Source organism: Chenopodium quinoa, unplaced genomic scaffold (genome assembly GCF_001683475.1).
Source record: "Chenopodium quinoa cultivar QQ74 unplaced genomic scaffold, ASM168347v1, whole genome shotgun sequence".
Taxonomy (NCBI): Eukaryota; Viridiplantae; Streptophyta; class Magnoliopsida; order Caryophyllales; family Amaranthaceae; genus Chenopodium; species Chenopodium quinoa.
This window is the reverse complement of record NW_018744988.1, coordinates 1,545,576-1,571,715: the sequence shown is the minus strand read 5'-3', so window position 1 is coordinate 1,571,715 and position 26,140 is coordinate 1,545,576. Positions and strand designations below refer to the sequence as shown.

General features: G+C 35.0%; 3 protein-coding genes across 5 annotated transcripts; 2 read left to right on the top strand and 1 right to left on the bottom strand.

Annotated features, from left to right (window-relative positions):
• Nucleotides 1–618: 618 nt before the first annotated feature.
• LOC110706595 lies at nt 619–12,947 on the top strand. Its single transcript, XM_021884534.1, has 4 exons — nt 619–1,948; nt 3,927–4,068; nt 4,149–7,163; nt 12,133–12,947. Exons 1-4 carry the CDS (start codon nt 1,041–1,043, stop codon nt 12,487–12,489), a joined length of 4,422 nt encoding a protein of 1,473 aa, XP_021740226.1. The 5' UTR covers nt 619–1,040; the 3' UTR covers nt 12,490–12,947.
• Nucleotides 12,948–17,183: 4,236 nt separating this feature from the next.
• On the top strand, nt 17,184–21,783 carry LOC110706594 (5'-adenylylsulfate reductase-like 4). Its single transcript, XM_021884533.1, has 4 exons — nt 17,184–17,852; nt 20,004–20,191; nt 20,280–20,404; nt 20,967–21,783. Exons 1-4 carry the CDS (start codon nt 17,673–17,675, stop codon nt 21,428–21,430), a joined length of 957 nt encoding a protein of 318 aa, XP_021740225.1. The 5' UTR covers nt 17,184–17,672; the 3' UTR covers nt 21,431–21,783.
• Nucleotides 21,784–22,324: 541 nt separating this feature from the next.
• Nucleotides 22,325–25,901, bottom strand: LOC110706593 (melanoma-associated antigen 1-like). 3 transcript variants are annotated; one of them, XM_021884530.1, is made up of 8 exons: nt 25,262–25,901; nt 24,979–25,042; nt 24,591–24,837; nt 23,830–23,982; nt 23,531–23,636; nt 23,291–23,405; nt 22,886–22,951; nt 22,325–22,802 (listed from the first exon to the last, which is right to left on the bottom strand). In XM_021884530.1, the coding sequence occupies exons 2-7, from the start codon at nt 25,024–25,026 to the stop codon at nt 22,910–22,912; spliced, it is 711 nt and encodes a 236-aa protein (XP_021740222.1). In that variant the 5' UTR covers nt 25,027–25,042; nt 25,262–25,901; the 3' UTR covers nt 22,325–22,802; nt 22,886–22,909. The 3 variants fall into 3 exon arrangements, with proteins under 3 accessions (XP_021740222.1, XP_021740223.1, XP_021740224.1); XM_021884531.1 differs by having other exon boundaries at nt 22,325–22,736; XM_021884532.1 differs by having other exon boundaries at nt 25,282–25,901.
• Between the last annotated feature and the right edge of the window lie 239 nt (nt 25,902–26,140).

Sequence of the window (26,140 nt, the reverse complement as noted above, 5' to 3'; positions counted from 1 at the left end):
GAATCGCGGCTGGGTTGCGTTGTCGGCGTGGGTTGGCTAGGCTGGGTTGCGCCGTTGGCGCGGGTTAGCTAGGCTGGGTTGCATCGTTGCCGGTGCGGTTGTTCAGGGCTGGGTTGCGCCGCGGTGGGGACTGGCTGGAGGCGGAGATATGGTGGTGGCAGTGACAGACGGTGGTTGGGGCTGGGTCATGGTGGGTCATGGTGGGTGTTTTTTTTTTAAAGTTTTTTATTAAGTAATTAATTTAATAAGCAACCAATTAGAATACACCACGTGGCATAATTAGCCTTAATGACTAACGGAGTTAACTGCCGTTAGTCATTAATGGCACTCGGTGAATTTTTTAAAAACTCAGTGGCATTTGGTGAATTCTGAAAAGTCCAATGACATTTGGTGAATTTTTAAATTACTCAGTGGCATTTGGTGAAATATCCGTAGAATATACTACGGTGTAACACAAGCAAGTTGAACTACTCGTTTTATCCTAAAATAATTGTACATCTACCGATACACTAGTTCGACCTTAATTATACCTAATTAAATAATAGCAGAAAATATAAAAAATTTAATATTATGAAACTTTATATTAAAATCAATCTAATGACACATTTCACAATCAACCTTAAATTTAATACGTTATTAAAACTCAACTGTCAAGGTTAATGTATAAAATAGTGAAAAAAAAAACCTAAAAACAAATGTGTTGATTATTCTGAAATGGAGGAATTACTACTTATTAACAACAGAGGGAGTATATCTTAGAATGAATTGTTCAAGCTCCAAATAGGAAGTCCTTCTATAGTTCTATCTTTCAAGTTTCAGCCTACAAATTATTCAACCATTCCAATTTCCAAACAAACCAAAAACAACATTAAAGTCCAAACATTAAAAGAACACCTCAACCCAGCCCAAAACTCTACAAGCCCAAGCCCAAAATTTCTCTCTCCTCCTCTCTCTCCCCACAACGCCGTACTTCCCCTCTCACAAACCCACCAACACAAACCCTCCACCATTCTCTCCCCCCCACCATTTTTCACCCCACCATGGCATCCACCGTCGGACCACCACCACCGTCCGATCGCCTCTCCCTCGAATCAATCCCAACCATCGATCTCCGCCTCCTCTCTCAATCCGAACTTACCGCACTCTCTCTCTGCTCCGCCCACGCCTTCGACCTCCGCCGTTGCGACGACGTCGTCATCCCCAAAATCGACCGCTCCGTCTTCAACGAATCCGCCGGCAGTCGCAAACAAACCTACTCTCGTCTCCGCCTTGCGCCGCGCAACGTCGGTAACAATCTCGCTACACCACCCAAACCTCGCCCTTCTTTCACTCCTCTCGACGCCGACAACTCTCGTATAATCTCTCTCTTCAAGTCGCTCTTCAATGGCGGAATTCACGACGCCGGGAATAGCGTCGGTAATGGTGACGACTTCTCCGCGCTTGTTCCTGTTAATGTTGAGTATAGCGACGCCTTTCTCGCTGGCGAGGAAGGCGTCGGCGGCGGCGGAGGTGGAGGAGAGAGAAAGCGGAAGCGAGGAAGGAAGGCGAAGAGTGAGTTGATGAGTGTTGCTGCGGCTGCGACGCCAGTGACGACGGTTGCATTGGTAGAGGAAGAGGTGAAGGATGAGGAGGAGAAGGCGGCGTTAGAGGAGGAGAGAGAAAAGGAGTTGGTGAATAAAAATGGAGAAGTGGTGAATTTGGCGGAGTTGGCGAAGAAGGAGGATCCGTATGGGGAGGAGATAAGGCGGCGGACGGAAGGGAAGGAAAGTCCTGATGAATTGTTAGGGTTTATTAGGGATTTGAATGGAGTTTGGGGGAGTAGAAGGAAGAAGAGGAAGATTGTTGATGCTAATGAATTTGGAGATTATCTGCCTAATGGTTGGAAGGTTTTGATTGCTATGAAGAAGAAGCTCGGTCGCGCTTGGGTGTTCTGTCGCCGATATATAAGGTTTTCCTTTCTTTCTATCGATGTCTTTCGATTGATTATATACTCGTATGATCTTGTTGTATATTGTAATGTTGGTGGTTCAATTGCTGTTTTATTTGCTTCTATTGATCAAAAGAAATTAAGAAAGGAAAAGAAATTTGAAGTAGAATTGAATTTTGGATTATGTGGATGCATTGCAAATTATGGAATGATATGCACCAGTGTTCGTGAATAGAGAAAGCTCGAATTGATCAAGAGTTGTGATTAACTGTGCGTCTGTGCAATGTTAGGGCAGTGAGCTACAATAGATTCAATCAAGTGTAATGAGGTATTAGTGGATGGTAATTGTTCAATCAATATATTTTTTGTTAGTTTTTGATTGAATAAGTTATAATTGATGGGATTAGAGTTAATTGTACAATTATAGAGATGTGAATCTTATTTCAATTAAGAAAGGATTATTTAAACTTGGAAACCCAGCTTTATTGTTCTTACTAGTACTTTATAGAGTGGTAAAGATAGATAGCACTAAATTTCCTTAGAAGATTAGCATGGGTCTTTGATAGGATTGTGTTGAAACTATCGGGGAGTTTACTTGTAGAGCTCATCCAATACGGTTACAAAGTAGTGCTCATCCAATACTAGGTTACAAAGTCGCAATTCCTAGGTTATTTTGAGATTGGAGAAGCAATTGACTTTTGATAAGATTGGAGTTTCTATTTCAATTTTGGGTGGAATGCTTTGGTGACTTGGATGATGAGGATTTATGTCTTGTAAGACTTTCATCATGGAATTAACTCATAAAAAGGTAATTAAGTAGCTCTCTATAGATTAAGGCTTAATGCTATAAATTACGATATTTTTGTATTATAGATTGTGGATTAGAATTCATTAAGGAGTTTTATCAAGTAGGTTTATAATGGTATAGATTAAGATGCTACTAGGAAGAAGAATGCTGCTGGTTTTGCATTGTTGAAAAGACTTTGTAGTAGTTGGATACATGTAACGATTTCGATTTGTGGTATGATCTTTGAATGTATTGATTAGGTGGTTGGTTTATATCTTGTGATTTATACATTTGAAAAAAACAGCCGCTTTAGGAAAGTGTCACATAAATATCGGAGGGGGTATAATCTTTGCTGCTTCTTCATTTATCTGCCCAAAATTCATTAGTTATGCACAATGTATTGATCTCTATTACCTTTTTCTTTTTATTCAATGTGGTGCAGCAGGACCTTTATTACCTTAGTGCTCCTTTTATTTTATTTTTTACATTGGTTTATTCTGTGTCCCTGCATATATGTTAAGTTAGTTTTTTAACTTCTTGTCAGCTAAGTGAATTCTAGTGTATCTTTGTATGAGGTATTTATAGGACATATTGGTTTACTCTTGATATGCATACTCACTTTTGTAGTCTTTTGCTTATATGCCAAGGTTCCATAGGATTTTAACCCAAGGACAAGCCCATAAGACCAATCCTAGACTACAAATAATTTCATATTAAGCTCTCATTTTGTTTGCAATGGTTACTGTAATATTTAAAAGAAGGATACTAGAGAGTTTTAAGATAAAGAAGAATGTAGCAAGTATTCCTGGCTTCATTGCAGAAATAGATCTCTCACTCTAATTTGAAAATTAAGTAATACAGGGACTTATTGTATTGTTGTTCTTCTCCAATTCTCCTATCAGTAACTCCTCTCTTATTAATATAACCTACCTTTTAGAAATTTTGGGGATGTGGGAAGGATCGGAAAAGAATTTCATTATAAGTTTGACTTGGATTTGGAATTTCTTTGCATAGTCTTGTTGCTTAAATTTGTAACATGTTTAAAGCTTCTGATGATAAGAGTACTGGTTTGTATCTTTGATATAAGCTTTAAAATCGTGGAAAATAATTGTAAAACACTATTGTCATAAAATTGTATTTATTATGTTGTTCATGTTGTTTTGTTGTTACATCATCTTTACTCACACAGTTTGTCTGCTGGATGCTATGCAGTCCTAATGGACGGTATTTTGTGTCCTGCAAGGGAATCTCGTCTTATTTGCTCTCCCTGACTAGCCCTGAAGATTTAAAGCTGCTAACTGCTGTTCAGTACCCAGAAGCTTCAGTGGCTGACAACAAATTTGCTTCTGAAAATGTCAGTCATTATTGCTGTACTTTGACACATCCATTTCTTTTGTATTTTCCATTGTGCCTGAATTGATGTAATATTTACAGTCTACAGATCTGGGGACCAAAACTGAGTACCCGTCATTATGTGTGTCTCCTCAATCTAACGCTTACGAAAATCAGCAGAAGCTGCTCTCTTCTTCGCAAACTACTGATAATGAAAAGCAACTGTCCTTGTTGACAACAGTCCACCCAGGAGAGGTGCAAGCAGCATCTGCTTTGAAGTGCCACAAATGTTCCTCTGGTTTTGGTGAAAAGGATGAGCTTTTGAGCCACCTCTTATCATGTCACAAGAGGAAGCGACGAAAATCTGGTGAACCTGTTGAAGATGATGTTGTGATGAAAGATGGAAAGTATGAGTGTCAATTTTGTAACAAGGAGTTCCATGAGAGGAGCAGCTATTTTGGGCATGTTGGCATACACGTGAAAAACTATGTGAAGAGTATTGGTGGGTCACCAGGTATGCTAGTGACAACCAAGCCAAAAAAATCTTCTGTAGCTGTTGCTGAAGTCCCAGTAACTGCCTCTGAGACAGTACGAGATGTAGAAATGAATGTCGTTCCCGTTGCTTCAGTTTCTAATGTTCTAGCCAGTAGTGACCTTAATACAAATTCATCTGATAGCAAGCCTGAAGCTGGTAGCAAGGCTGAAACACATTTGGGAAATGATAAATCTGACCAAAACAATATGTCTCTTCATGCTGAGCTGAATAAGGAAGCTGCTCAAATTGATAAAATATCATCTGAAGATTCTTCTGGTAAACATGATGGAATCACCCATACTACTGATAATAATGGCAGGGAGGTAGAGGAGGCAGTTGAGTTTTCTGCTATGAAGCCTGATAATTGTTCTGTTTCAGAGGAGGTGTATAATAGTGAGAATAATGATTTATGCGAGACCCTTGGCGGAATAACTGCAGCTGAATGTGTAGATTCTGAAATAAAATCTTCACTTGCACTGGTTGGAAATGTTGAATCTTGTACCCTTTCAGATAGCAAACGGGTAGATCTTGGAAATGATGTCACTGACAACCTCTTGCAAAAGGATAGTGTGACTTCTGAAAATAATCTGCATACTGAAAATAAAGAAAACTTATTAGGTGATCAGAACTCAGAAGATAGGTCATTGGAAGTTAAAACTGTCGAGCATAGTTGTTTTAGTGAGAGTTTGGAAGTTGGGAATGATGACAGGTTGTTGGAGAATTCCAACAACAGTGGCCATCTTGATCTTGACATTGTGGCTGCTGATGAAGTCCAGCATACCGGAAGCTTGGACGAATATACAGAAGTCCTTTGCAAGGAAGAGGAAACATGTGGTTTTACCACCAACAAGATTGAGCTTATGGAATCTCCATTGGCAGCTTCCAATGAGAACAGTTCTTGTCCTCCATCAGGGGATCAACCTACAACTATGATGCAGAATTATGTTGGGAAAGATTTTTTTGGCATGGTAAGTGAGACGGAGGTCGACATGTGTAGCTTGGAAGACAATGAAGCAACAGTTGATGTTGAGAGGTGTATTTCTCAGGAAAGACCTGAAAGCTGTGCAACTCTTCTATTAAAAGATAATGGTTGTGGTTATATTGCAAATGAGGCTCACACAGTTCCCCTTATAAATATGATAGAACCTAAAGAAACAGGAGTTTTTCAGATTGAGCAAACTTGTAGCCTTGAGAATAGCCCAAGGGAGCTGTCAAATAAAAAAAGTGAGGAGCCTAAAAATGACCCAGTTATGAATTCAAGCAACCTAATTTTAACTCCTGGAAGTAATGATAGACATTTAGGTGCTAATGTTATAGCTAGCAGTGATCAAGGACATAGTGATGTCTCTAATCTACTAGGGGCCTTCAGTAACTTTGTAGAGGATAAGCATAATCAAGTTCCAAAAGGTCTTCTGTCGGACCTTTCCATTAACGAGCACATGCGTGAAGTTGCCATGAATAGTGTGACAGATGTTCCTTCCACTACAACTACAACACAGCTTCCTGAACTTGATAAGGTGGACGTCTCAAGGACTAATAAGATGATTTTTGATTTTGACAATATCCCTGAAATGAATGCAAGATTCCTTAGTTCTGTGCAGAATGAGACTGTTCCTGAAGGGACTTCCCCTTTTTCACTGTGGGGGCAGCAAACATGTACAATTGAAGACAATCAAACGAGGGTTTATGGAGGTGCTAGGGGTGTTTCTCAGCAAGAGAGGGCTTCTGACAATAATTCACTTAATCTAGTAGGTCTTCAGCAACCTACAGATGTAGGATATAACTTGAACAAGGTCTGTATGAATGAGCAAAGGTATAGTGTTCAGCATAATGAAACTGGTGTATACAGAAATAACAATGAAATTGAGAGGGAGGGGATATACAGTGGTGCCAGGGGTATTGTTCAGCAGGAGAGGGCTTCTGATAATAATTTGCTTAATTTGGTCGGTCTTCAGCAACCTTCAGATGCAGGGTTTAATTTGAACAAGGTCCATATGAATGAGCAAAGATATGGTATGCAGCATAATGAATCTGGAGTATACAGAAAAAGTAACGAAGCCAGGAGAGAGGGGATATCTCATGGAAACACTCTGAATCTAGCTGGTCTTCAGCAGCAATGTGATGCTGGATATAACTTGAACAAGCCCTGTATAAATCAGCAAAGTTATGGCATGCAATGCAATGAAACTGGAGCTTACAGTACAAGCGATGAGTCCAAACAAGAGAGGGTGGCTTATGGAAACTCTCTTAGCCTAGCTAGTGTTCCTCAAACATGTGATACCAGGTATAGCTTGGACAAAGCTTGCATTCAGCAAGCATGTGACACAGGTTTTAGTTTGAACAAGGGATATATGGGGAACATGCAGGAATTTTCTAAATTAGATGAACTTGGACACTCTCGGGATCGAGACTTAATGGTTGGTTTTGGAAATGGTGGTGGAAGACCTAGTCAGGGTGTTGCAAATGATTTTTTATGGAGAGCAACAGATGGAAATATTTTACCCGGTGGTTTAATGGATTCTTCACCATCCCAGGGACAGTCATCAGGCTCCTATCAAGCATTTGATTTCCTTTCAGACAAGGTATAAATCATATCATAATATTCAATTTTCGTCTTTTTGGAGTTGGAAGTATGAAGTAGAACTGTTAAATTTAATGTACTTATATATTTGTGTTCCTATGGCTAAAAAGTCTTGGTAGAATTAGTAGAGAGTTTTTTGAGCAGATTGGGTGGAGGGTAAAAACGTAAGAGTAGTGAAGAAATCACCTTTTCTTTCCCATAAACCTGTATACATGTAAAGAATCTGACCTTACTTGGACTTGCTACTAGGTGTTAATGTGCACATTATGATCTTTTCAGATCATGTTGCTTTGTAGGTTGCTTTAAGCTTGAATTGGTGGATAGCAGTAGTGTTTTTTTCAATTATGAAATGAAATAAAATAAAAGTTTAAGGATATTGCTCTCAAATTGTGTTTATTGTATGTATGCTCACTTTTGACCTTAACAATTACTTGTTGGTTTGTCAAAGGAGATTAAGAGTTTGCTGAGAAATTTATTATGTTCTAGTTTTGGAGTTGAGGAAATGACTCTTTTGGTGAGTTTTGACCATATTTGACAATTAACAGAAATGGGTTTAGGACATTTGTTCAGTTAGTCTGTGCAAACTTGGCTTTGGAATTTTGGGCAATAAAGTCAAGCCTTTTGGTGCTTTGGGGAAGGAGGGGGTAGGGGGCTGGGCACTTCCAGCAGATTCTCAGTTGCTCCATCACCTCCATTCTTGTTGTTGGAGTTTGGTAGATTTGTTACTCAAATTTCTTCTTTGCCCATCTTTTATCAAATGTATGATTAATATTTTTTGAAGATGTTTGGTTGGGATAGCTTTATGAGCTTCTTTGGTTTAATTTATCACCTCTGCAGTTTTCATAGTCCGCTTTTTCGGCATTTTACACTAGCAAAGGAATTTTATGGGATCCTTATCTGTGTAAACCTCCTCATGAATGGAACTTGGAATTTTTTTAATTTTTATTTTAATATATATTTTTTATTACGTCATTTTAGTCTTGGAATCTTTCAACCTAACCGATGTGTTAAGTTCAAGTGTGATGATGGTACGGTATCATTGTCTCCTATGTTTTATCTTCAACCTGACTTTTGACACTGTTCATTAAATCAACTTTGACTAACTTTTGTGATTTAAAACATAGTCATGTGGGATCTTGTTACACTTTTTATTTATTGATAATTAGAGATATATGTGATTTGAACGTATGTGTTAGCAAATGTGATAAAGAAATGTGCCAACTAATCTGGAACAAAGGAAGTATGAATTTCAAACTTTCCTGTTGCTAATCTCATTGGGTAGGTTTCCGCTGAAAATTTGAACTTTTGACCTTAGTTTTTCTAAATTGACTCAAATTATACATTCTAGTGTGGCCTTTTAAGAACCTCGCTTCTGACATATGCATTGAAACGAAAAAGAGGATTATCAAAGTATCTTTTGGGTGAGGGAGAAGCACTGGATTTGTCCAGCAGAGGTCATGGAGTACACATATGAGGGTTTTGTATGCCTAGGAGTAATAAAGAAAGGATACTTTTCAGTTTGCTTTTTATGGCCATATTCTGGTCTCTGTGGCAGAAAAGATACTCCTATATATTTTCTGGGAATTTCCCATCTTCAATTGAATTTAAGGGATTAGTTATGCTAGGCTTCTAGGGACAAGACTAGGGAAGTTTACTGGGATGTCCTTCTCCACTTGGATCATAGCCACATTTGACTTGGGATCATTTTCAGATATTGATTTTAAATGTGTGGAATATCCTAAATGTGATTTACCCTTCATTATATAAATTTTGATGTGGAGTTATTATTATGAAATTGAATTCTTTGATAAGGGTATCACATATCGATTTTTTTTAAGTGTTATATGTGAAAGTTCAAATTTTTCTTTAAGTGTTATAAGTGAAAGTTCAAAGTTTAACTTGTTATATTTTAGAAAATACTATTGTAGTACCCGTGCAATTGCATGGATTTAAAAGTTTAAATATTAAATATCACAAAATCGAAACTAAAGTTTAGCTTAATGCATAATAGTGATATTTTTTACTTATTTGATTATACATTCATAATACTCCCTCCGTTTTATTATTTGCATCACTTCCCTTTTATGAGTTATTTATTTATTTATTTATTTATTTTATTTTTTTTAACGCTTCACTTCTATTTTTTGTAACTTTATACTATATTTTATCATTTCTCTCTCTTACTTTAAACCCCACTCAAATTATTTTATCATTTGTCTCTCTTCCATGGTCCCTACTTAAAACAATAAAAATATCTATCTTCTTTCATATACTTTCTCTTTCATTGTCCCCATCTTAGTTTTACTATAATAATATATTTATCTACTCACAATATTATATTACTCTCCGAAAACTCCGTGCAATTCCAAGTGATGCAATTAAAAAAAACGGAGGTAGTAATATGTACTTCCTTATCATGGTACTACATGTCATAATTTTGATTCAATGTTGAATTAAAAAAAGATTTAGAGATATATAAAAAGGTTTATAGCCTCTATACATTTAACCTTTTAGATTGAATAATTCTTGCCCATTCATATATCTCATATATTACCCTATGTGTACTTTTGGTTTAATCAACATAATAAAGTACTCTCTTCCTTTCTTTATGTGATCAAAATTTAAAATCAGGTACTCTAGTTACCTCCAAGATAAATAGAAGTTACCATGTTATTATAAATGAAAGTTACCTAATCCATTTAACGAAAACCTTTACATTATAAAATTATACATTTAGCATTTGTTTTTATAAAAAAAATAGGGAGTATAATAAATGTATTCTTTGCCTTTATGCATAGTAAGTTACTAAGTTTATATCCTAGATAGAGTAAAAAATAAATAAAAATCCTAGATCGAATTATCTTTAAAACAAAGATAAACATTGATCAACGACATGCATAATTTTGTCATGTGTATTATTTTCATAATCCTTATTATATAACAAAATCAATTCTAAATAGACACTATTATATTATTAGACAAATCAAATAATGAATACTTTGTAAAAATTTACTAAAATCAAAAGTAGGCAAAGTTATATTCGTCTAAAACTAAAAAGTATCAATTTCATTCCAAAAAAAAAACACAGTATCACTTTAATTATTTTTTGAAACAAAACAAAATATTAAGTACTAAAAGCTTTGACCCCCCCCCCCTCTAAACTATCTTTCATACAAACTTCATTCCTTGTGCAGAACTTGATTTGCCTTTAATCTCAACAAATGAAACATTCTTAAGATATATTACCGAAAGAACAACTTCTAGCAAGATACTTGTTTAACTACTATATTTTGTCTATAAAATAACTAAATTAATTCTATATATTTTGTTAATATTTATATACACACATAATTATCAAATTAATAACTTACTATATTAGTTTCACATATTAAGATTTTACTAAAAAAAATTACTAAAAAGATTTGTCAATTATATGATAGTGGAATATTAAGATTTTACTAAAAAGATCATCGCCGGTAAGGATGTACTTTTTTTTTTTACTAAATAAGTACTTTTAATTAACAATTCGTCAATTATATGATAGTGCAATATCAAGATTTTACTAAAAATTTGCTAAAAAGATCTATATTAACTCACTTCAAGTTTAATATTAGACGAATCAAATTGATTAATATTTTGTAAAGATTAAATTGATCAATATTTTGTAAAGATTTACTACTTAAAGAAAAATATTCCCAAATAGACAAAAACGGTATAACATAAGATCGAAAGAAATTATATTATTTTGGCAAAAATATTACGGAGTATATAAGATAAATTAAAAATATTCTAGAATATTCAAAGTATGATATTTTTATTATAATTATGTGTTATAGGAAATAAAAAGTCTTAAAAAATTTAATGAACTAGTTGCTTTAATTAGAATAGCAGATAAGGGCGGGAATATTTTTAATGACAAAGTGACACGTGGAGCTTTTGTTTTGAGTGCCCTCTGCTTTATTATAGTTATAGGTTCTACGAAGTATTAAATTGGGCAAAGGGAGTTTCTTTTTTTTTTTCTTTTTTTTTTTTGGGGGGGGGGGTGGGGGGTGGGTGGTGGGGAGTTTTAGTTGTTAATGAAATAACTTGTACTTGATCCTAGTTTAATAAAAAAAAAACCAGTGCGTCTCGACCGACGCCCAGATTGTAATTCTGAATAAAGTTTATGTTTATATGATTTGCTTGTTATTACTATAAAGGTGTTTGACATAAAATCTTCTTGTCCAAGTCGTTTAAAGAAATACCGTTGTATGATTTTTTTTTATCTTTCATTTTAAATCATTAAACATTGATGTCATATTAAGTGGTAATTAAGTTCTTACTTATTATTCGATTGATCCCGCGTACTCCTTGCAACACAATGTTTATTTTTTATAGTGAAGGGTAGACATGCATTTGAAGCCTTTGACTAAGAGGAGGAGGATGCCACGTGGCACCTAAGCTTTCTTAGAAACGTTTTTTAATAAATTATTTTGATATAGATATTTGGGTTGAGATAAAATCTTCTTGTCCAAGTCGTTTAAAGAAATAGCTTTGTAAGATTTTTTTTATCTTTCATTTTAAATCATTAAACATTGATGTCATATTAAGTGGTAATTAAGTTCTTATTATTCGATTGATCCCGCGTACTCCTTGCAACACAATCTTTATTTTTATAGTGAAGGGTAGACATGCATTTGAAGCCTTTGCCTAAGAGGAGGAGGATGCCACGTGGCACCTAAGCTTTCTTAGAAACGTTTTTTAATAAATTATTTTGATGTAGATATTTGGGCAAAGATTGCTTAATTTTGCTCAAGACATTTCTTTTGTTGGTCAGTTTTTGGTGCTCAGGTACCATGTTTTGGAACAATGTAGATACCTCTATAATATGCTCTTTTGACTTGTATATTTTTTAGTTATGATATCTGATTCAGACTCTTGGTCATCATATATGCTGATGGAGTGACAATTGATGTGTTGTCTAATTTTAGGGTGGGAATGATCTGTATGCTGCTAATGAGAAATTTGATAATATTTCAAGCTTCGAAGGGCTGAGACCTACCAATGTGGAACCAATGGAATTCAGTTTCATGACTACGCAAGAGTCAAATGCTCAATTGGATCACCAAAAGGTCATGTCATACAATGCACAGATGAATCAAGGATTTGGTTGGCATCAAAAACCAAATGCCATGCCAAATATGATGACTGGACATGTTGTTAGCACATTATGTGTTTGGTGTGGAAATGAATTTCATCAAGATTCACTGGGTTGTGAAATGCAAGCTGGTTCAATTGGTTATCTATGTCCAACCTGCAAGGCTAGAATGTCAGGGCAATTCCTGTAGATGAGTTGTTCCTACATTCGTGGTCAGGCTCAATAAATGGTAAAGTTCACATCTGATGCTGATGCTGTTTGTATTTTGTAATTTTGTTGTAAATTGATTTAGTTCCATCATGCATTCATTCATGTTCTCGGCTCTACTCGGATTAGAAATGGTAGGTGTGATTTCTTTTGGGAAAAAAAATGAATGCAACAATGTGTATAGTGCTGCGTTTAGTTTCTTAGGCTAATCATACTTAGCTATGCTACATTAGTTGAGTTTCTAAGAATGCAACAATCTATAGAGATTTGTGCATCTGCTGATATGGAAACTCCCATATGTTTTGAAGGGCTTTAGGCTTATCTTGTTTAACACTTAGTACTTAGTAGTAGCAATATAAATTCCTTAATGGTTGACTTTTACTGTTGTTTCTCAGAAAATGAATGAAGCTAATAGGTGAGTTTTACAGATCTTATGCTCTATTTTGATCTTTATTCATAACTATGACACCTTTTGTTCAGCATAATACTATTTGATTTGCTATATGATGGCTTGCCGTACTTCTCTGAATAATGTGTGTAGTACAATGCCTTCTGAGGTGGAAATGTGGAATGGTGGTTCTACTCTTGACATTTGACTATATTCTCTGCTTTTTGATGGCATACTTGTCCCTCTCCAAATACTGCGTAGTTAGAATGTCTACTGAGTTGGAGTGATAGCTTTCTTAAAACTGCTAAATTTATGTGGATAGTCGTCTCATTAACATTGCTCAGATCAAAGCATCCATTGTCTTCTGCTCTGATTTTTTTTTTTTTTTTGGAGAAACTGCTCTGTACTTTATACTTCAACAGTTAATGATTTCTAGATACAATGTCTCTCTGCTCCTCTTCCCTGCATTGAATCAAGCTTTACATAGTTTTCGAGTAGTGATGGCAAAAAAGCAGATTAGATTGGTTTTTTGGTTCAGGTTATGCTGTTTGCGAGTCGTTGCAGGTTCTGGTTGTATTGAGTCATAGACTGAGTTTAGTTGGATGGACTTTATTGGAGTTGAGTTTACTAAGACAGTCTGGATAACATCTTTTGACAAATCAAGTTTCAAGTCATATTTTATGCATATAAGTTGGGTATCAAGTCTATTTGGATAAGGCATTATGATTCGTCATTATATAGGATTTTCAACTTCTAGAGAGATGATAATATATTCATATTCATATTCATCCTCGTTTTTGTTTGTTTCATTTTTTTATTATTATTATTGTATTTTTTGGGGGTGGGGTTGCTATAGGAGTATAGGTGAAGACGAATAATTAAAAGTACAAAGCAGAGAACAAATAATAAGTACTTGTTCACAACTTACTGCTTATGCTCAATTATTTTTTAATAAAATTGATGGGCCACCTAATTATATCTTGGTGCCACCAACCCTTGTTTTGAAGAACTATAATTTGAATAATCATTAATCCTTGATTATTTGGGTAATCTTTTTTTTTTTTTTTTTTTTTTTTTTGACAAGAAAAGAACATAAAGTAATAGTGAATTTACTCAACAACCCAATATTTATTTTAATTGCCATTTTACATACATACTTTCTCGTATCATGAAATTCTTCCCACTTTTTATTTTAAAATTGACCATTTCACAGTCATACTTCCCTGTATTATGAAATTCTTCTTACTTTTTATTTTGAAATTTGAATTGTTTGTTATAATTTTAATGTATTGCTTTATTTAATAGTTGTCAAAAAATACTAAGGGCCTGTTTAGCTCAGTTTTGTTCAGCTCCTAATTTCTTTTTTTTTTATAAACAGTTCAGTAAATAAGAGCAAACCTAAGCCTAAGAGTCTAAGAGTGTATTGCATGACAATTTTCAAAATTGGTTTGTTCTTTTCCATTTCTGGTTTCACGAAGTTGAAATGGGAGGCCTTTTTCTTTCAATCTAAAAAATGTAACTATGACGTGTGTGATACTGTGATTGTATACAACTTTTTTCTATGAACTTGTGCCTAGTTTTTATCGTGCACAATTGCACATAAACATTACTCCTAGTAGAAATCATAAATATTTGATTTTCGTTAGTTCTGTTCAGCTCAGTTCATAAATAAACAATTGCATAGTTCAGTTCAGTTTAGTTAGTTCAGCTGAGTTCAATCAATGAGAACAGACCTAACTGTATTGAAAAACTAAATAATCTTGAAATTTTGTTTTTACTATATTTTAATGTGGAAGAACAATATAGAAGTTGAATAAAGAATTTATTAATTTGTCCATTGATATGGCATATAGGGTTTTGGTATCACAGAAGAGAGATTGAAATATAAATAATTTAGAAACGGTAGTTGCTTATAATGAATGTAATATGAAGACTTTCAACCCCATATACTTCGTAATTTCGTATGATATAATTACATTAACAAAGATCATTCCATTCTCTATTGTCTGGTTTGAATGTTGAAAGTCTACATACCTCGAAAGCAGTTTTAACAACAAAGCTTGTGTTTCGTTTAGTTCGATCATTGATACATTTTCATTGTACATTTGATTTTTTTTTCCATACAAAATAATTATTTCTTCCGTCTCTAAATATTTTTTTCTTGTGTTTGATGGTGAATCTCCCACCTAAAAAGTCAAATTGGAAGAGAACTTGGAGACTGGAGGGGAGTAAAATAAATTGCTAATAAAGGGCCTGTTATGATTCACTGAAAATAACTGAATTGAACTAATTGGGGCTGAATTGAACTGGACTAAACTGAGGGCTTATTCTCATACGTTTATTTTCAATTCAGCTTAGCTCAGTTCAGTTCAGCTCAGCTCCTAAGGGCCTGTTCTCATAGGCTGAACTCAGCTGAACTGAATTGAATATTTTATAAGAGAAGGAAATTAGGAGATGAACTGAACTGAACTGAAAATAAACGTATGAGAATATGCCCTAATTTCCTTCTCTTATAAAATATTCATTTCAGTTCAGTTCAATTTAGCTCAGTTCAGTAAATGAGAACAGGCCCTGAATAGAGCTGAAATGAACTGATTATAAGAGAAGGAAATTAGAAACTGGATTGAATTAAATTAAATTGAACTAAAATTACGTTGAACTGAACAGCTAAAAATAGTTCACTTGTGTGGTACACCTTCAAAAATATACTAAGGGTTACACCTTTTAGCTCTTAGCTTAGACTACTCTGTATTTCTTAGAATAATCATGTGATTTGTCTTAATTGAAACATAGATGAATATGAATTGAGTATTATCACCATTTTAGTTTAACCAACACACTTTTATTTTTATGGTCCTCACAATTAATTGCATCACTATATTTATTTATTATGTAAATGATTCACTAATATTATGTACAGTAAGTATTAATATTTAAATTTTTTTATTCTACTATTCATGACTGCAATTAACCCACAAAACAGTTTTACTTTGATTTTTTTGCACTATGAAAATCAATTTTTCATTTTTTAAGAATTAAAAAACAATTGTTATTATGAAAAAGTTATTGGATTAGTTCTAATGTATGTTTAAAAAATATAAAATCTTATAAACTTTTTTTTTTTAGTTTTAATTAACTAAAATTATTGATGGGAAAACATCGTATTGGCAAATGTGCACCTGAAAAACAAGATTTATTATTATTATTATTATTATTATTTATTATTATTATTATTATTATTATTATTATTATTATTATTATTATTATTATTATAGGATGAGTGATTAGAATTCGTCCATCTTTAAGACACACTGCTCCATAATTTATTAGGAGACGCGTATTTGATTAGAATATTAAGGGCCTGTTCGGATTTAGTGAACCGAGTTGAATTGAACAGATTGGAGCTAAACTCAACCGAATATTTTATGAGAGTAGAGAATTAGAAACTAAACTGAATTGAAAATAAGCTGAATAGAATAAACCCTAAGCTTGACATTTTTTTTCTTATAATAAATGACAAATATGTCAAATCAAATGTATAATTATTAGGAGACGCGTATTTGATTAGAATATTAAGGGCTTGTTCGGATTTAGTGAACCGAGTTGAATTGAACAAATTGGAGCTAAACTGAATTGAATATTTTATGAGTAGAAAATTAGAAACTGAACTGAACTGAAAATAAGCGGAAGAGTATAGACCCTAAGTTTGACAATTTTTTTTTTGGCTTACATATACTCCCTCCGTTTTTAAATACTTGCTCCAAATCTCGGAGTTTTAGGAGATTTTGGAGAAAGTAATAATATATGGAGGTAGTGGGGTAGTTGAGAAAATAAAAAATTGTAAAAAACAAAAGTGGTGGAAGAATAGGAGGATAGAGAGTATTATGTTGGTACACTAAGTGTGAGAAATGAATTAAATATTGTAAAAGCTTTCCAAAAAAGGAAATAGAGCAAGCATTTAAAAATGGCCGAAAAAAAAGTGGAGCAAATATTTAAAAACGAAGAAAATAAATAACAAATATGTCAAATCAAATGTATAAATAGTGTCAAAAGTCAAAACATATAAGCTACGAGTAAAATTAAAGATTCGTTCTTCGTATCAATGTTACACTTGTTTAACAACAGATTAATCAACATGAAAATTAGAATCCTCACTTTAAATTTTTTTTAAGCATTTATAAATTTTACGGAGTATTTATGAAATTGCACTTGTAAATTGTATAATTAATAGTGTCACTATAAACAGCCGTAAAAGTCAGCTAGGTAGACTTTAGATAATTACTAAAAAGCATTATCGCATTCGTCAGTATATCAGTAGGTCATACAACTCCAACATCTTGAAGAGAGAGAAAATTAAAAAGATGACAGAGTTTTGAACCATTGTGAACCAAACAACCCAAATTTTCCCAAAAATCCCCGAAAATTTTATTCTCAGAACCCCAAATCTTTCGTTTCCTAAAAGGATTTTTTGGAATCATTTTCCCTTATTCTTCTTTTTCCCAAACATTTCATTTCCTCCATTAATTTTTCCTTTCAATCTCCCCCTCTTTTTTTTTTATTCTTTTTTGTTTTCTTTTAATAAATCCCCCCCCCTTTTTTTTCTGGGTTTTCGAACCCTAATTCTCTCATCTTTCATTCTTCCCTTATTTTTTTTGGGTTTTAATTTCTGGGTTTCATGTATTGATTAATTTTGTGACATATAGGTTCCTAAATTAGGGTTCTTTTTTTGGGGAAATTAAAATTAGGGATTAAATAAGGGCTGAATGATCAATTAAAGGATGAAGAGGTTTTGGGGTGTTTTTTTAGTTGTTTTGGTTTTCGGCGGGGTGATTTATGGCGACTCGGCTAGGGTTTCTGAGCTGGGTTATTGTCCTGCCGCCTCGATTACTGATGCGATCTTAGGGTTTCCTGATTCCATTTGCGATCTTCATCATTCCTACAATATTGCTGTTATTGAGGTATTTTATTTATTTATAACTATTATTATTATTATTATTATTTTAATTTTCGTCTTTTATCAATTTTAACCTTAATCTTGTTTATTTGTATTGGTATAATAAAAGTATTGTTCTTTTTAATTTGGGGATTTTTTTTCTTGCAAATTTTGAAATTGATGATTGTGTATGATTATTTTCTTGCCGTTTGGTTTTGGACACTGTTTTTAGCAAAATTTAAGGTTGACTAATGATATGGGTTTTGTCGGTAAGTGATGAAGGTCATATGTTTGTTCCTGTTTCATGTTAACTACTTGAATGATCCGGATCCAAAGTAAATTAATGAGTTATAGTTCTTAAACTTTGAAGCAGAGCTAATCGAAATTTTGTAACGCTAGCTTGTTGGATAACAAAAAATGTGCTGCTAATTGATAGATGTATGCATAAATTATATACGAAGCACGAGTGTATGAGTATATTTGAAGTTTTAGCAGTTTGCCGGTTTGTTGTTGTTAAGTATTTTGTCCCAATAGGTAGATAAGTTTTCAATTTGAAGGTTGTTCACAATGCTCCAAACTTCTTGTCAGATGACTAGAGAAGATTTGTTAGTGTAGTTAGACTTGTATAGTTGTATGTCCTTTGCTTGAAAAGTTGGGAGATAAGGCCTATTTCCTGTCTAAAGCATGATAAGGTTATGTATGCTGATGTTTTTAATCCCTAAATAGTGGAATAAGTGAGGACAGTGAGACTAACATATCAAGGATTTGGAGGAGCTAGAGTTTTTACATTTTGAGGTGTTCAATGGCTGTATACACTTGGAGAAGGTTTAAGAAAAGAGAGGGGGGGGTGGGGGGACAAGGGTTTTTTTGCCCTTTTTTCCCTACTCTGTCTTTTTAGTTTAGGGTGTAAGGGTGATTATGGAACAAGGAAGATGCTGAAAAAGAAGTTGTATACATAGAGTATAAAGGACTGAAGTCACTGAACACATATGTCATCTTATCTTGATCTGATAGATGCTTATGCAATTTTTAAGAAACAGTGTGTTTTCTTTTGATAAGAATATATAGAAAAAAATTATTGACCAATTGATTTAGGGAAGTTTCCACAGAGGTGCGTTGGCTGTTTCTTTTAGCAGACTAGTGGTGTAGCATTGTTGTTTGCTACACCACTATGATGGTGTAATTACTCTTCTTCCATTTGTGGTCTTTTTTACAGTTTAATTACCCTACTTTGATTTGAGTGGGAAATTTGGATTTCTGTCATAGCTCTAAATTAAAGAAGGCTCCATTAATTTCTGCTCTGCACTTCTGCTATCAATTTTGTTTAGTGCATGTCTGGGAGAACTTAAAATTCATGTTTCTAAATAAAGTATCCAGGATACTGGGTGTGACTTTAATTTCCTTAATACAGAATGGAATACCACCTAACCTCTACCCTGGTTTCTTTCTTGCCTGATTGTCTGGTGATGGAGGTCTATTTATGTAGGTCATGAGTGAGATCCTGTTGTTTACAGCTGTACTTTGGTCTTGTGATTGCTTGCACAAAAATATCTCCTTTGCTATAATATTTTTGGTATCTTTTGCTATGTTTACTACGTGTTTCCTTAAAAGGTTGTTGAAATGTCTTCAGTGCGTATTTCAACATACTTGTAGCATTCTCTCTTGTGTTTGAGTTAATTTGTTTCTTTATCATTGTACATCATGTCTTTTTTTCCTTGCTTATCATTCTGTAAATTCTCTGTTGCGCCTGGCTTGGGAGGCCTTAATGTGTAGTATTTTCAAGGGTGGGCTGGGTGATTGTGACATTACAGATGTTTATCTCATTTAAATTACTAATAGGGTTAATTTTAATTTGGAAATTAAGTTGCTAAATCAGTTGCTGATATAATCTGCTGAAGGCTCTTCAACTGCCATTAATACCTCTCCATACCATTTTTTAAGCAGGCTGTTGCTTGTGATTGGATATGAGAAGGGTCATGTGCTGTAGCATGACCCTTGCATGCATTATGCTTAAGGGCATAAACTAGTTTTGCTCTTAACTGATGATATTTTTTTGATAACCGGATATAGAGTTTATATATCTACATTACATGTATGAAGTTTTATTTTATTTATCTTTTGCTTATTGGCCACCTTCACCATATCTAATAGTTCTCTCTTTCATTTGTTTTTTCAGGGAGATGAAGTTTCATTGCAGAAGGCACTGCATTTGGTGTACAGTCTCAATCAAGACTATGTAGCTGTTTTGTTTTATGCTTCTTGGTGCCCATTCTCTAGGAACTTCAGACCAAGCTTTTCAACTCTCTCTTCCTTGTATCCATCTATTCCTCATTTTGCGATTGAAGAATCATCCATCAGACCTAGGTTTGGACTCAAATCAAGGCTTCATGTTTATAACATTAAAAGATTATTTGCAACTTGTGTAACAAATCTAACAATGACTTTTGTGCAGCATACTGTCAAAATATGGAGTTCATGGCTTTCCTACCCTTTTTCTTCTGAACTCCACCATGCGTGTTCGTTATCGTGGTTCTCGTAGTCTCGGTTCACTTGTCGCTTTCTATAGTGATGTCACTGGTAAGGTTCTTTGTCCAATGCTGCTAAAATTACTTCATCTAAATATCTAATATCTATCATGACTCAGGCCCTCATGTTGCATTGTACTTTTTATTTTTTAAAATAACAAGCTTTGGATCTGTTTGTGGCGGAATCTCTTTCTCAAATTTTCTGTAATTCCCTTGTTTTATGTTTTGCGCCCGATTTGATGTCAGGGTGATGACAATTATCTGTCTTAAGTCCAAGATACACTATCATAATAATTTTTGACATTGTGAAAGAATTAAAAGAAAAAGGATTAATGTGGACATTTTCAAACAAAAAAAAAGTAGCACTAACTACATCCTCAAGTCAGATCACTTCCTTTGTCTGAAAAGGGGCAATAAGGAAACATTGAAGGTTAAACGGGAGAAAACCCCATAACGGCTCATCATTGTTCTCTGTATATTGGTTGGCATCATTTCTTGATCAATTTCTTACAACTGAGAAATGGACTTATTTATGGAGATAATGGACATCTGAGGACTACTTAAAATGAATGGATGCTTTATAATTATGGTACTCTCCGTACATCTTTTTGCAGGAATTAAAAGTGATCCTAGGGACCGGTTACCGCTGGAGAAAATTGAAGATTTATCTAATCGTGCAAGTAATGAAAACAGTGAGCCAGAAAATTGCCCTTTCTCATGGGCGAGATCTCCTGAGAACCTTCTTCGGCAAGAAACATATTTGGCTTTAGCCACCACATTTGTGCTTCTGAGGTTGATGTATCTCCTATTCCCATGTTTACTTGAAATTGCTCGTTCTACTTGGAGAAGATATGTGCAACATGTGAGGATAAGGCCATTATGGGAGCACCCTATGCGTTTCCTAAATAGAACAAAGCAATTGTTCAATTTCGTAAGGGATCCTTGCAAGGGAACCAATTTTCAAGAAGGTGCTATAAATGCAAGGGCAAGGGCATGGGCATCAAAGTCACTCGCTTCTGCAGTTGCCATTGGTGATGCGAGCACCAGCAGAGGTGGGACAATCAGTGCTAGCCATTAAGATGTTGAGTCCACCCCAGTTTTCTTTTTCGTTTTTAAATTTTTTATTTTGATTCCCTAGTGGTTCACAAAGCAGAGTAACCTTGAGGGTGATGGGAGTTCTTGTTTTGGGGCCTTCTCAATGAAATATATAGGAAGTCTTCTTTATCCGTGTTCCATTGTATTGACATAATTGGAGATTGAGGATAAGAAGTGGCATATCCCATATGTGAATAGTTCAACACAGATACAGTGTCAATTCCTGTATTGTACGAGTATTATGTTGTATCTCCAATTTTCTCTATATGACCTGACGATTTTGAGTTGCTACTATCATAAGTAGTTGCTGCTAATTTTGATGATAATCTTCTAACATGCACTCTCTGTTAGGCCTTTCGCACATGCTATGTTCATCCTCCAACTTTGATCCCGATGATTTTGAGTTGCTACTATCACAAGTAGTTGCTGCTAATTAGCAACTAATTTTGATGATAATCTTTTAACATGCACTCTCTGTAAGGCCTTTCGCACATGCTATGTTCATCCTTCAACTTTGATGCTATTAAGACTTTAAACCTTGCAGCTGCATTCCATTAAATGCAAGTTATCTATGTGGGATCTTATAAGTGCAAAGAATTGCTGTTCCATCTTCAGCCTTGCACTTTTTTTGAAACACCGCCTACTTACTTGCAAGTTTGCAACCACCCCAATCATGCTGACCTACTTCAACTGTTAGGAGTGGAGCTGGCACAAAGCAAACTACTTATTTCAAACTACTTCAGACAGCTTGCAAAGAGTAGATTTTATTACAGGTAAAGAATAATTGCAGCTTGCTTATCTCAAATTTCCCAACTACTTGGTATGAATGATCCACCATTCTGGAAGTATGCAAAATATGCACACGTAAAAGGTAAGATTGGAGTGAGAAAATGAGCTTAACAACCCTCATTCATTAAATCTACGGGCTGAAACATGCATAGACAAACGTGGACATGAATGATCCACCATTCTGGAAGTATGCAAAATATGCACACGTAAAAGGTAAGATTGGAGTGAGAAAATGAGCTTAACAACCCTCATTCATTAAATCTACGGGCTGAAACATGCATAGACAAACGTGGACATGAAAAGGTTACATGGTTAAGGAGAAGATTGCTTAGTATATCGTCTAAAATGCAATACTTGAATCAATTCACAAGACAAAAGTCCCAGTAATTCTATAAATACAGGAGTCTTCATCACAAAAATATCTGATTTTCCTCCTCCTGACCATTGAAATAACATTATCCAGATATTCTAGCAACATTTCTGCCTGAGCCTGTCCAATTCTGTGTGCACAAAAGTGCAGATCAGTCTCCAATAAACTAATTCTGAGAAAATGTAATGGGAAATGACTGCGTAAAGAAAAAGATAGTGTAAACAGGAGCTGCAAAGGTAAACATATAAAATCGAAAATAGAAGGTAATATCAGACATACCTCTAAACACAATTTGTATGTTCACTAATCATCAACTTCAACGGTCCCAAGATCCCTATTTACAATCTAATATCAAACAGAACAATATTTGTCAGGCAGTTTGGAGAGCACAACATGCCAAGAGACATCTAACATGAATTCAGGTACAAGATGTTGGATGTTGAACAATGAACAATCAAAAGGTATTAATAATGGCAATAAGACAACTGTTAAAAAAATGCACATTTACGTCTTATACTACAGTCAAGATGTAAGAATTACGGTATTAGACAACATCAGACAGCTAAGAAGAGGATCACATAAATTTTCATTGGGGAATGGCCAGTAAGGATCCGAAAAAAGGTAAAGCAAGACATTTATAGTACATTAAGGAAAACTTAATGCCACCAGTCGACTAGGGTGTACCTGTGATATGTACTCTTTAATTTTCTGGCTAACTTCACCATCTAATGCTCTCTCAGCAAGCTCATACATAACAGTGGTTCCTTCAGGACCGCTAACTTTATCCTTTTGAAGATACCTGGAAATAAGAATAAGAACTTAAGAAGATTTATAATAAACCAATAAATAAGGACTATAAGGCATTCCACCCAGCTGAAACAAAGTTACACATTTTTCTTCTTCCAGAATCGAGCAAATACCAACCTCTGTTGTACAAGTGCCTCCAGTGAGACCTTGACATTTCCAAGGGCTGGATGATTTTCATCAGCTTCTTGCAGTCCCATTCGTCTCATGTGATGCCACAGATTCTCTGAAAATTTAAAGTTTATGAAATCAAAAGCCAGTATAGGAAAAAATGAATAACTTGGGGAGGGATAAATCTCTAAGGACTCTAAACAGTGGCAAGTTCTGAAGTTTGTGTAAAGGTAAGTAATGCCCCACTATTGCATCATAAACAGAACATAATAGTACATAAGCTTGCAAGCAGTAAAAACACGGCGAACCTTCTGAAATTTTCCCTCCAGCAAGGTGTACGACACTGATAATTACAAACGTAAATCCTGTCAGGTGTGCTGTAGAAATATCCTCAACATGCTTCTGATATACATTAGATGGCAGTTGACTTATGACAATATATGATCTCATATCAGCAGCACCTTCAACAAATGAGGTAGATACTCAGTAAAAGCACCCAGAAAAGGGGGAACAAAAGCACACAAAATATGGAAAAAAAAACTGTAAAAAGAATGATTGAGGACGACACTGCTAATGTAAACCTTAAGGCAAGTGTTGCACAAGATTGTTTCACAGTGAGACCTCAAAGGTTAAGGTAAATGATCTTAATAACGGATGTAATTTATGCCGCCTTAGGGACCAACTTTGAAACTTCTCTAACACAAACATTACTACAACCCTTACAAAAGAGATATTCACAACATAGAAACAAAAAAATTTCCACTTTTCAAAACATGGATGATTCTGTTGTTAAATATGAAGGTGTCACTCTCACCTTCATCACAAAATGATACACAAGGGGAATTTACTATTTACAACAGATCAATAGAGCATTCTCTGAAACCAAACACATAATTCGAAAACTATAACCCACCAAGTTACTCTTATATTTAACTATACACTACTACAATTGATCAAATCTCTAGCTAACATGTCAAATATAATCCATTCTGATATGCAATAGAAAAAACCACTAAACATACTAACACTAAACAAATAAAACATCAAACAAACGTAATTCGACACTCACTAAGTTGCGAAGAGCGAGTTTGATTTTTGGCAGGAGGACGAGTACGTTGAAGCTCCTTCAAATCATAACCAAATATGCTAGCAAGCTTCTCTTTGGCCTTATCAATAACAGCAGCAGGAAGGGCTCGCTGCCGATAATTCTTAGTAACAATTTGGGTAAGTTCCTCCCTTTTAACCGGGCAACCCGAGCTTTGGTGAGTTTTAAACAAAATGTAACGAATTACCTCAGCAACAAGCCTATCCTTTTCCTACAAAACCCCCAAAAAATACAGGACATACATAATTACAATCGAATTTACAGTGAAATTGAATTTTTGATTCATCAATTTAGGGCAAATGGTATTAAAGGGGTAGCTTTAATAAATTATAAAAGAAGAAAATAAAAAAACCTCATCTGACAAATCAAATTGTGAAAGATCTTCAACCGTAGTACTCATTCCTGAAACAAACTAGCTGAAACAAAAAAGGGATAACCTTAAATTACGAGAATCATACCCTAAAAAATTTGATTTATAATCTATGAATGTGATTGCATTTTGAAGAAATTTTACTTGAAATTAAATACATTATAACTGTCCAATTTCAACACACTAAGAGATTAATAGAGTAATTAAACATAATTATTGAATAAATTTAGCCAGATGTAATGCAGCAAAGGAGAGAAATCAATACCAGATCAATCGATGGCTCACCCGATAGTTTAATTGGAAAATCTTAGGCTAGGGTTTGGGGGGAATTGCCAAATTGGGGATTAGGGGAAAGGAAGATGAGAGCGAATTGGAAAAAATTTAAAAAAATAATCCCAACTTTCATCAATTTTTATAAAATAATCCCAACTTGAATAATCCAAACTTTCCGAACTTTAAGGGTAGTTCTTTTTCTTCAATCCTAAACCGGTCAACCAAAGTCAATGACCTGATATTACAGGTTATATGCCACGTGTCAAAATGCAATTGGTCCAAAAAAAGAAAAAAAAAATTAAAAAACCAGCAAACCCTTATCCCCCCTTCCTGACCCTCGTAACCACCACCACCACCTGCCACCGTCGACCGCATCAACCTCTCCCTTCCCCTGCCCCAACCGTGCGCCTCTTTCACCCCAAACCCCAGGTGCCGGTGTCGTGACCCACCTCCACCCCCAATCCCCTCCTTTCCCGATTTGGTTTTCGGCCCTCCATAACCGGAAATCTCTTTAAACCCCCTCCATCCATTCGAAACACCCTCAAAACCCCTCCCCCACTCCCGAAAGCCCCCAACAACCACCTCCTCACCGTCGAAAACCCCCTCCAACCATTCGAAACACCCTCAAAGCGAATTGGATGGAAGTTTTCAAGGGTTTTTATAGGTGGTTGCGTGGGGATTCGAGGAGGGGACTGTGGCTAAGGGGAAGCGCCGGAGCAGCGAGTCTAGTGGTGGGGGAGGGACGAAGGTTCGGCAACTGGGTGGCTGGGCTATGGTGGTGGCGGGTTGCCAGAGTTGTTCTCAGGGTGGTTGGGGTTTTCGCAGGCTGGGTAATTTTTTTTTGTTTTTTTTTTTATTTTTTTTATCCAAT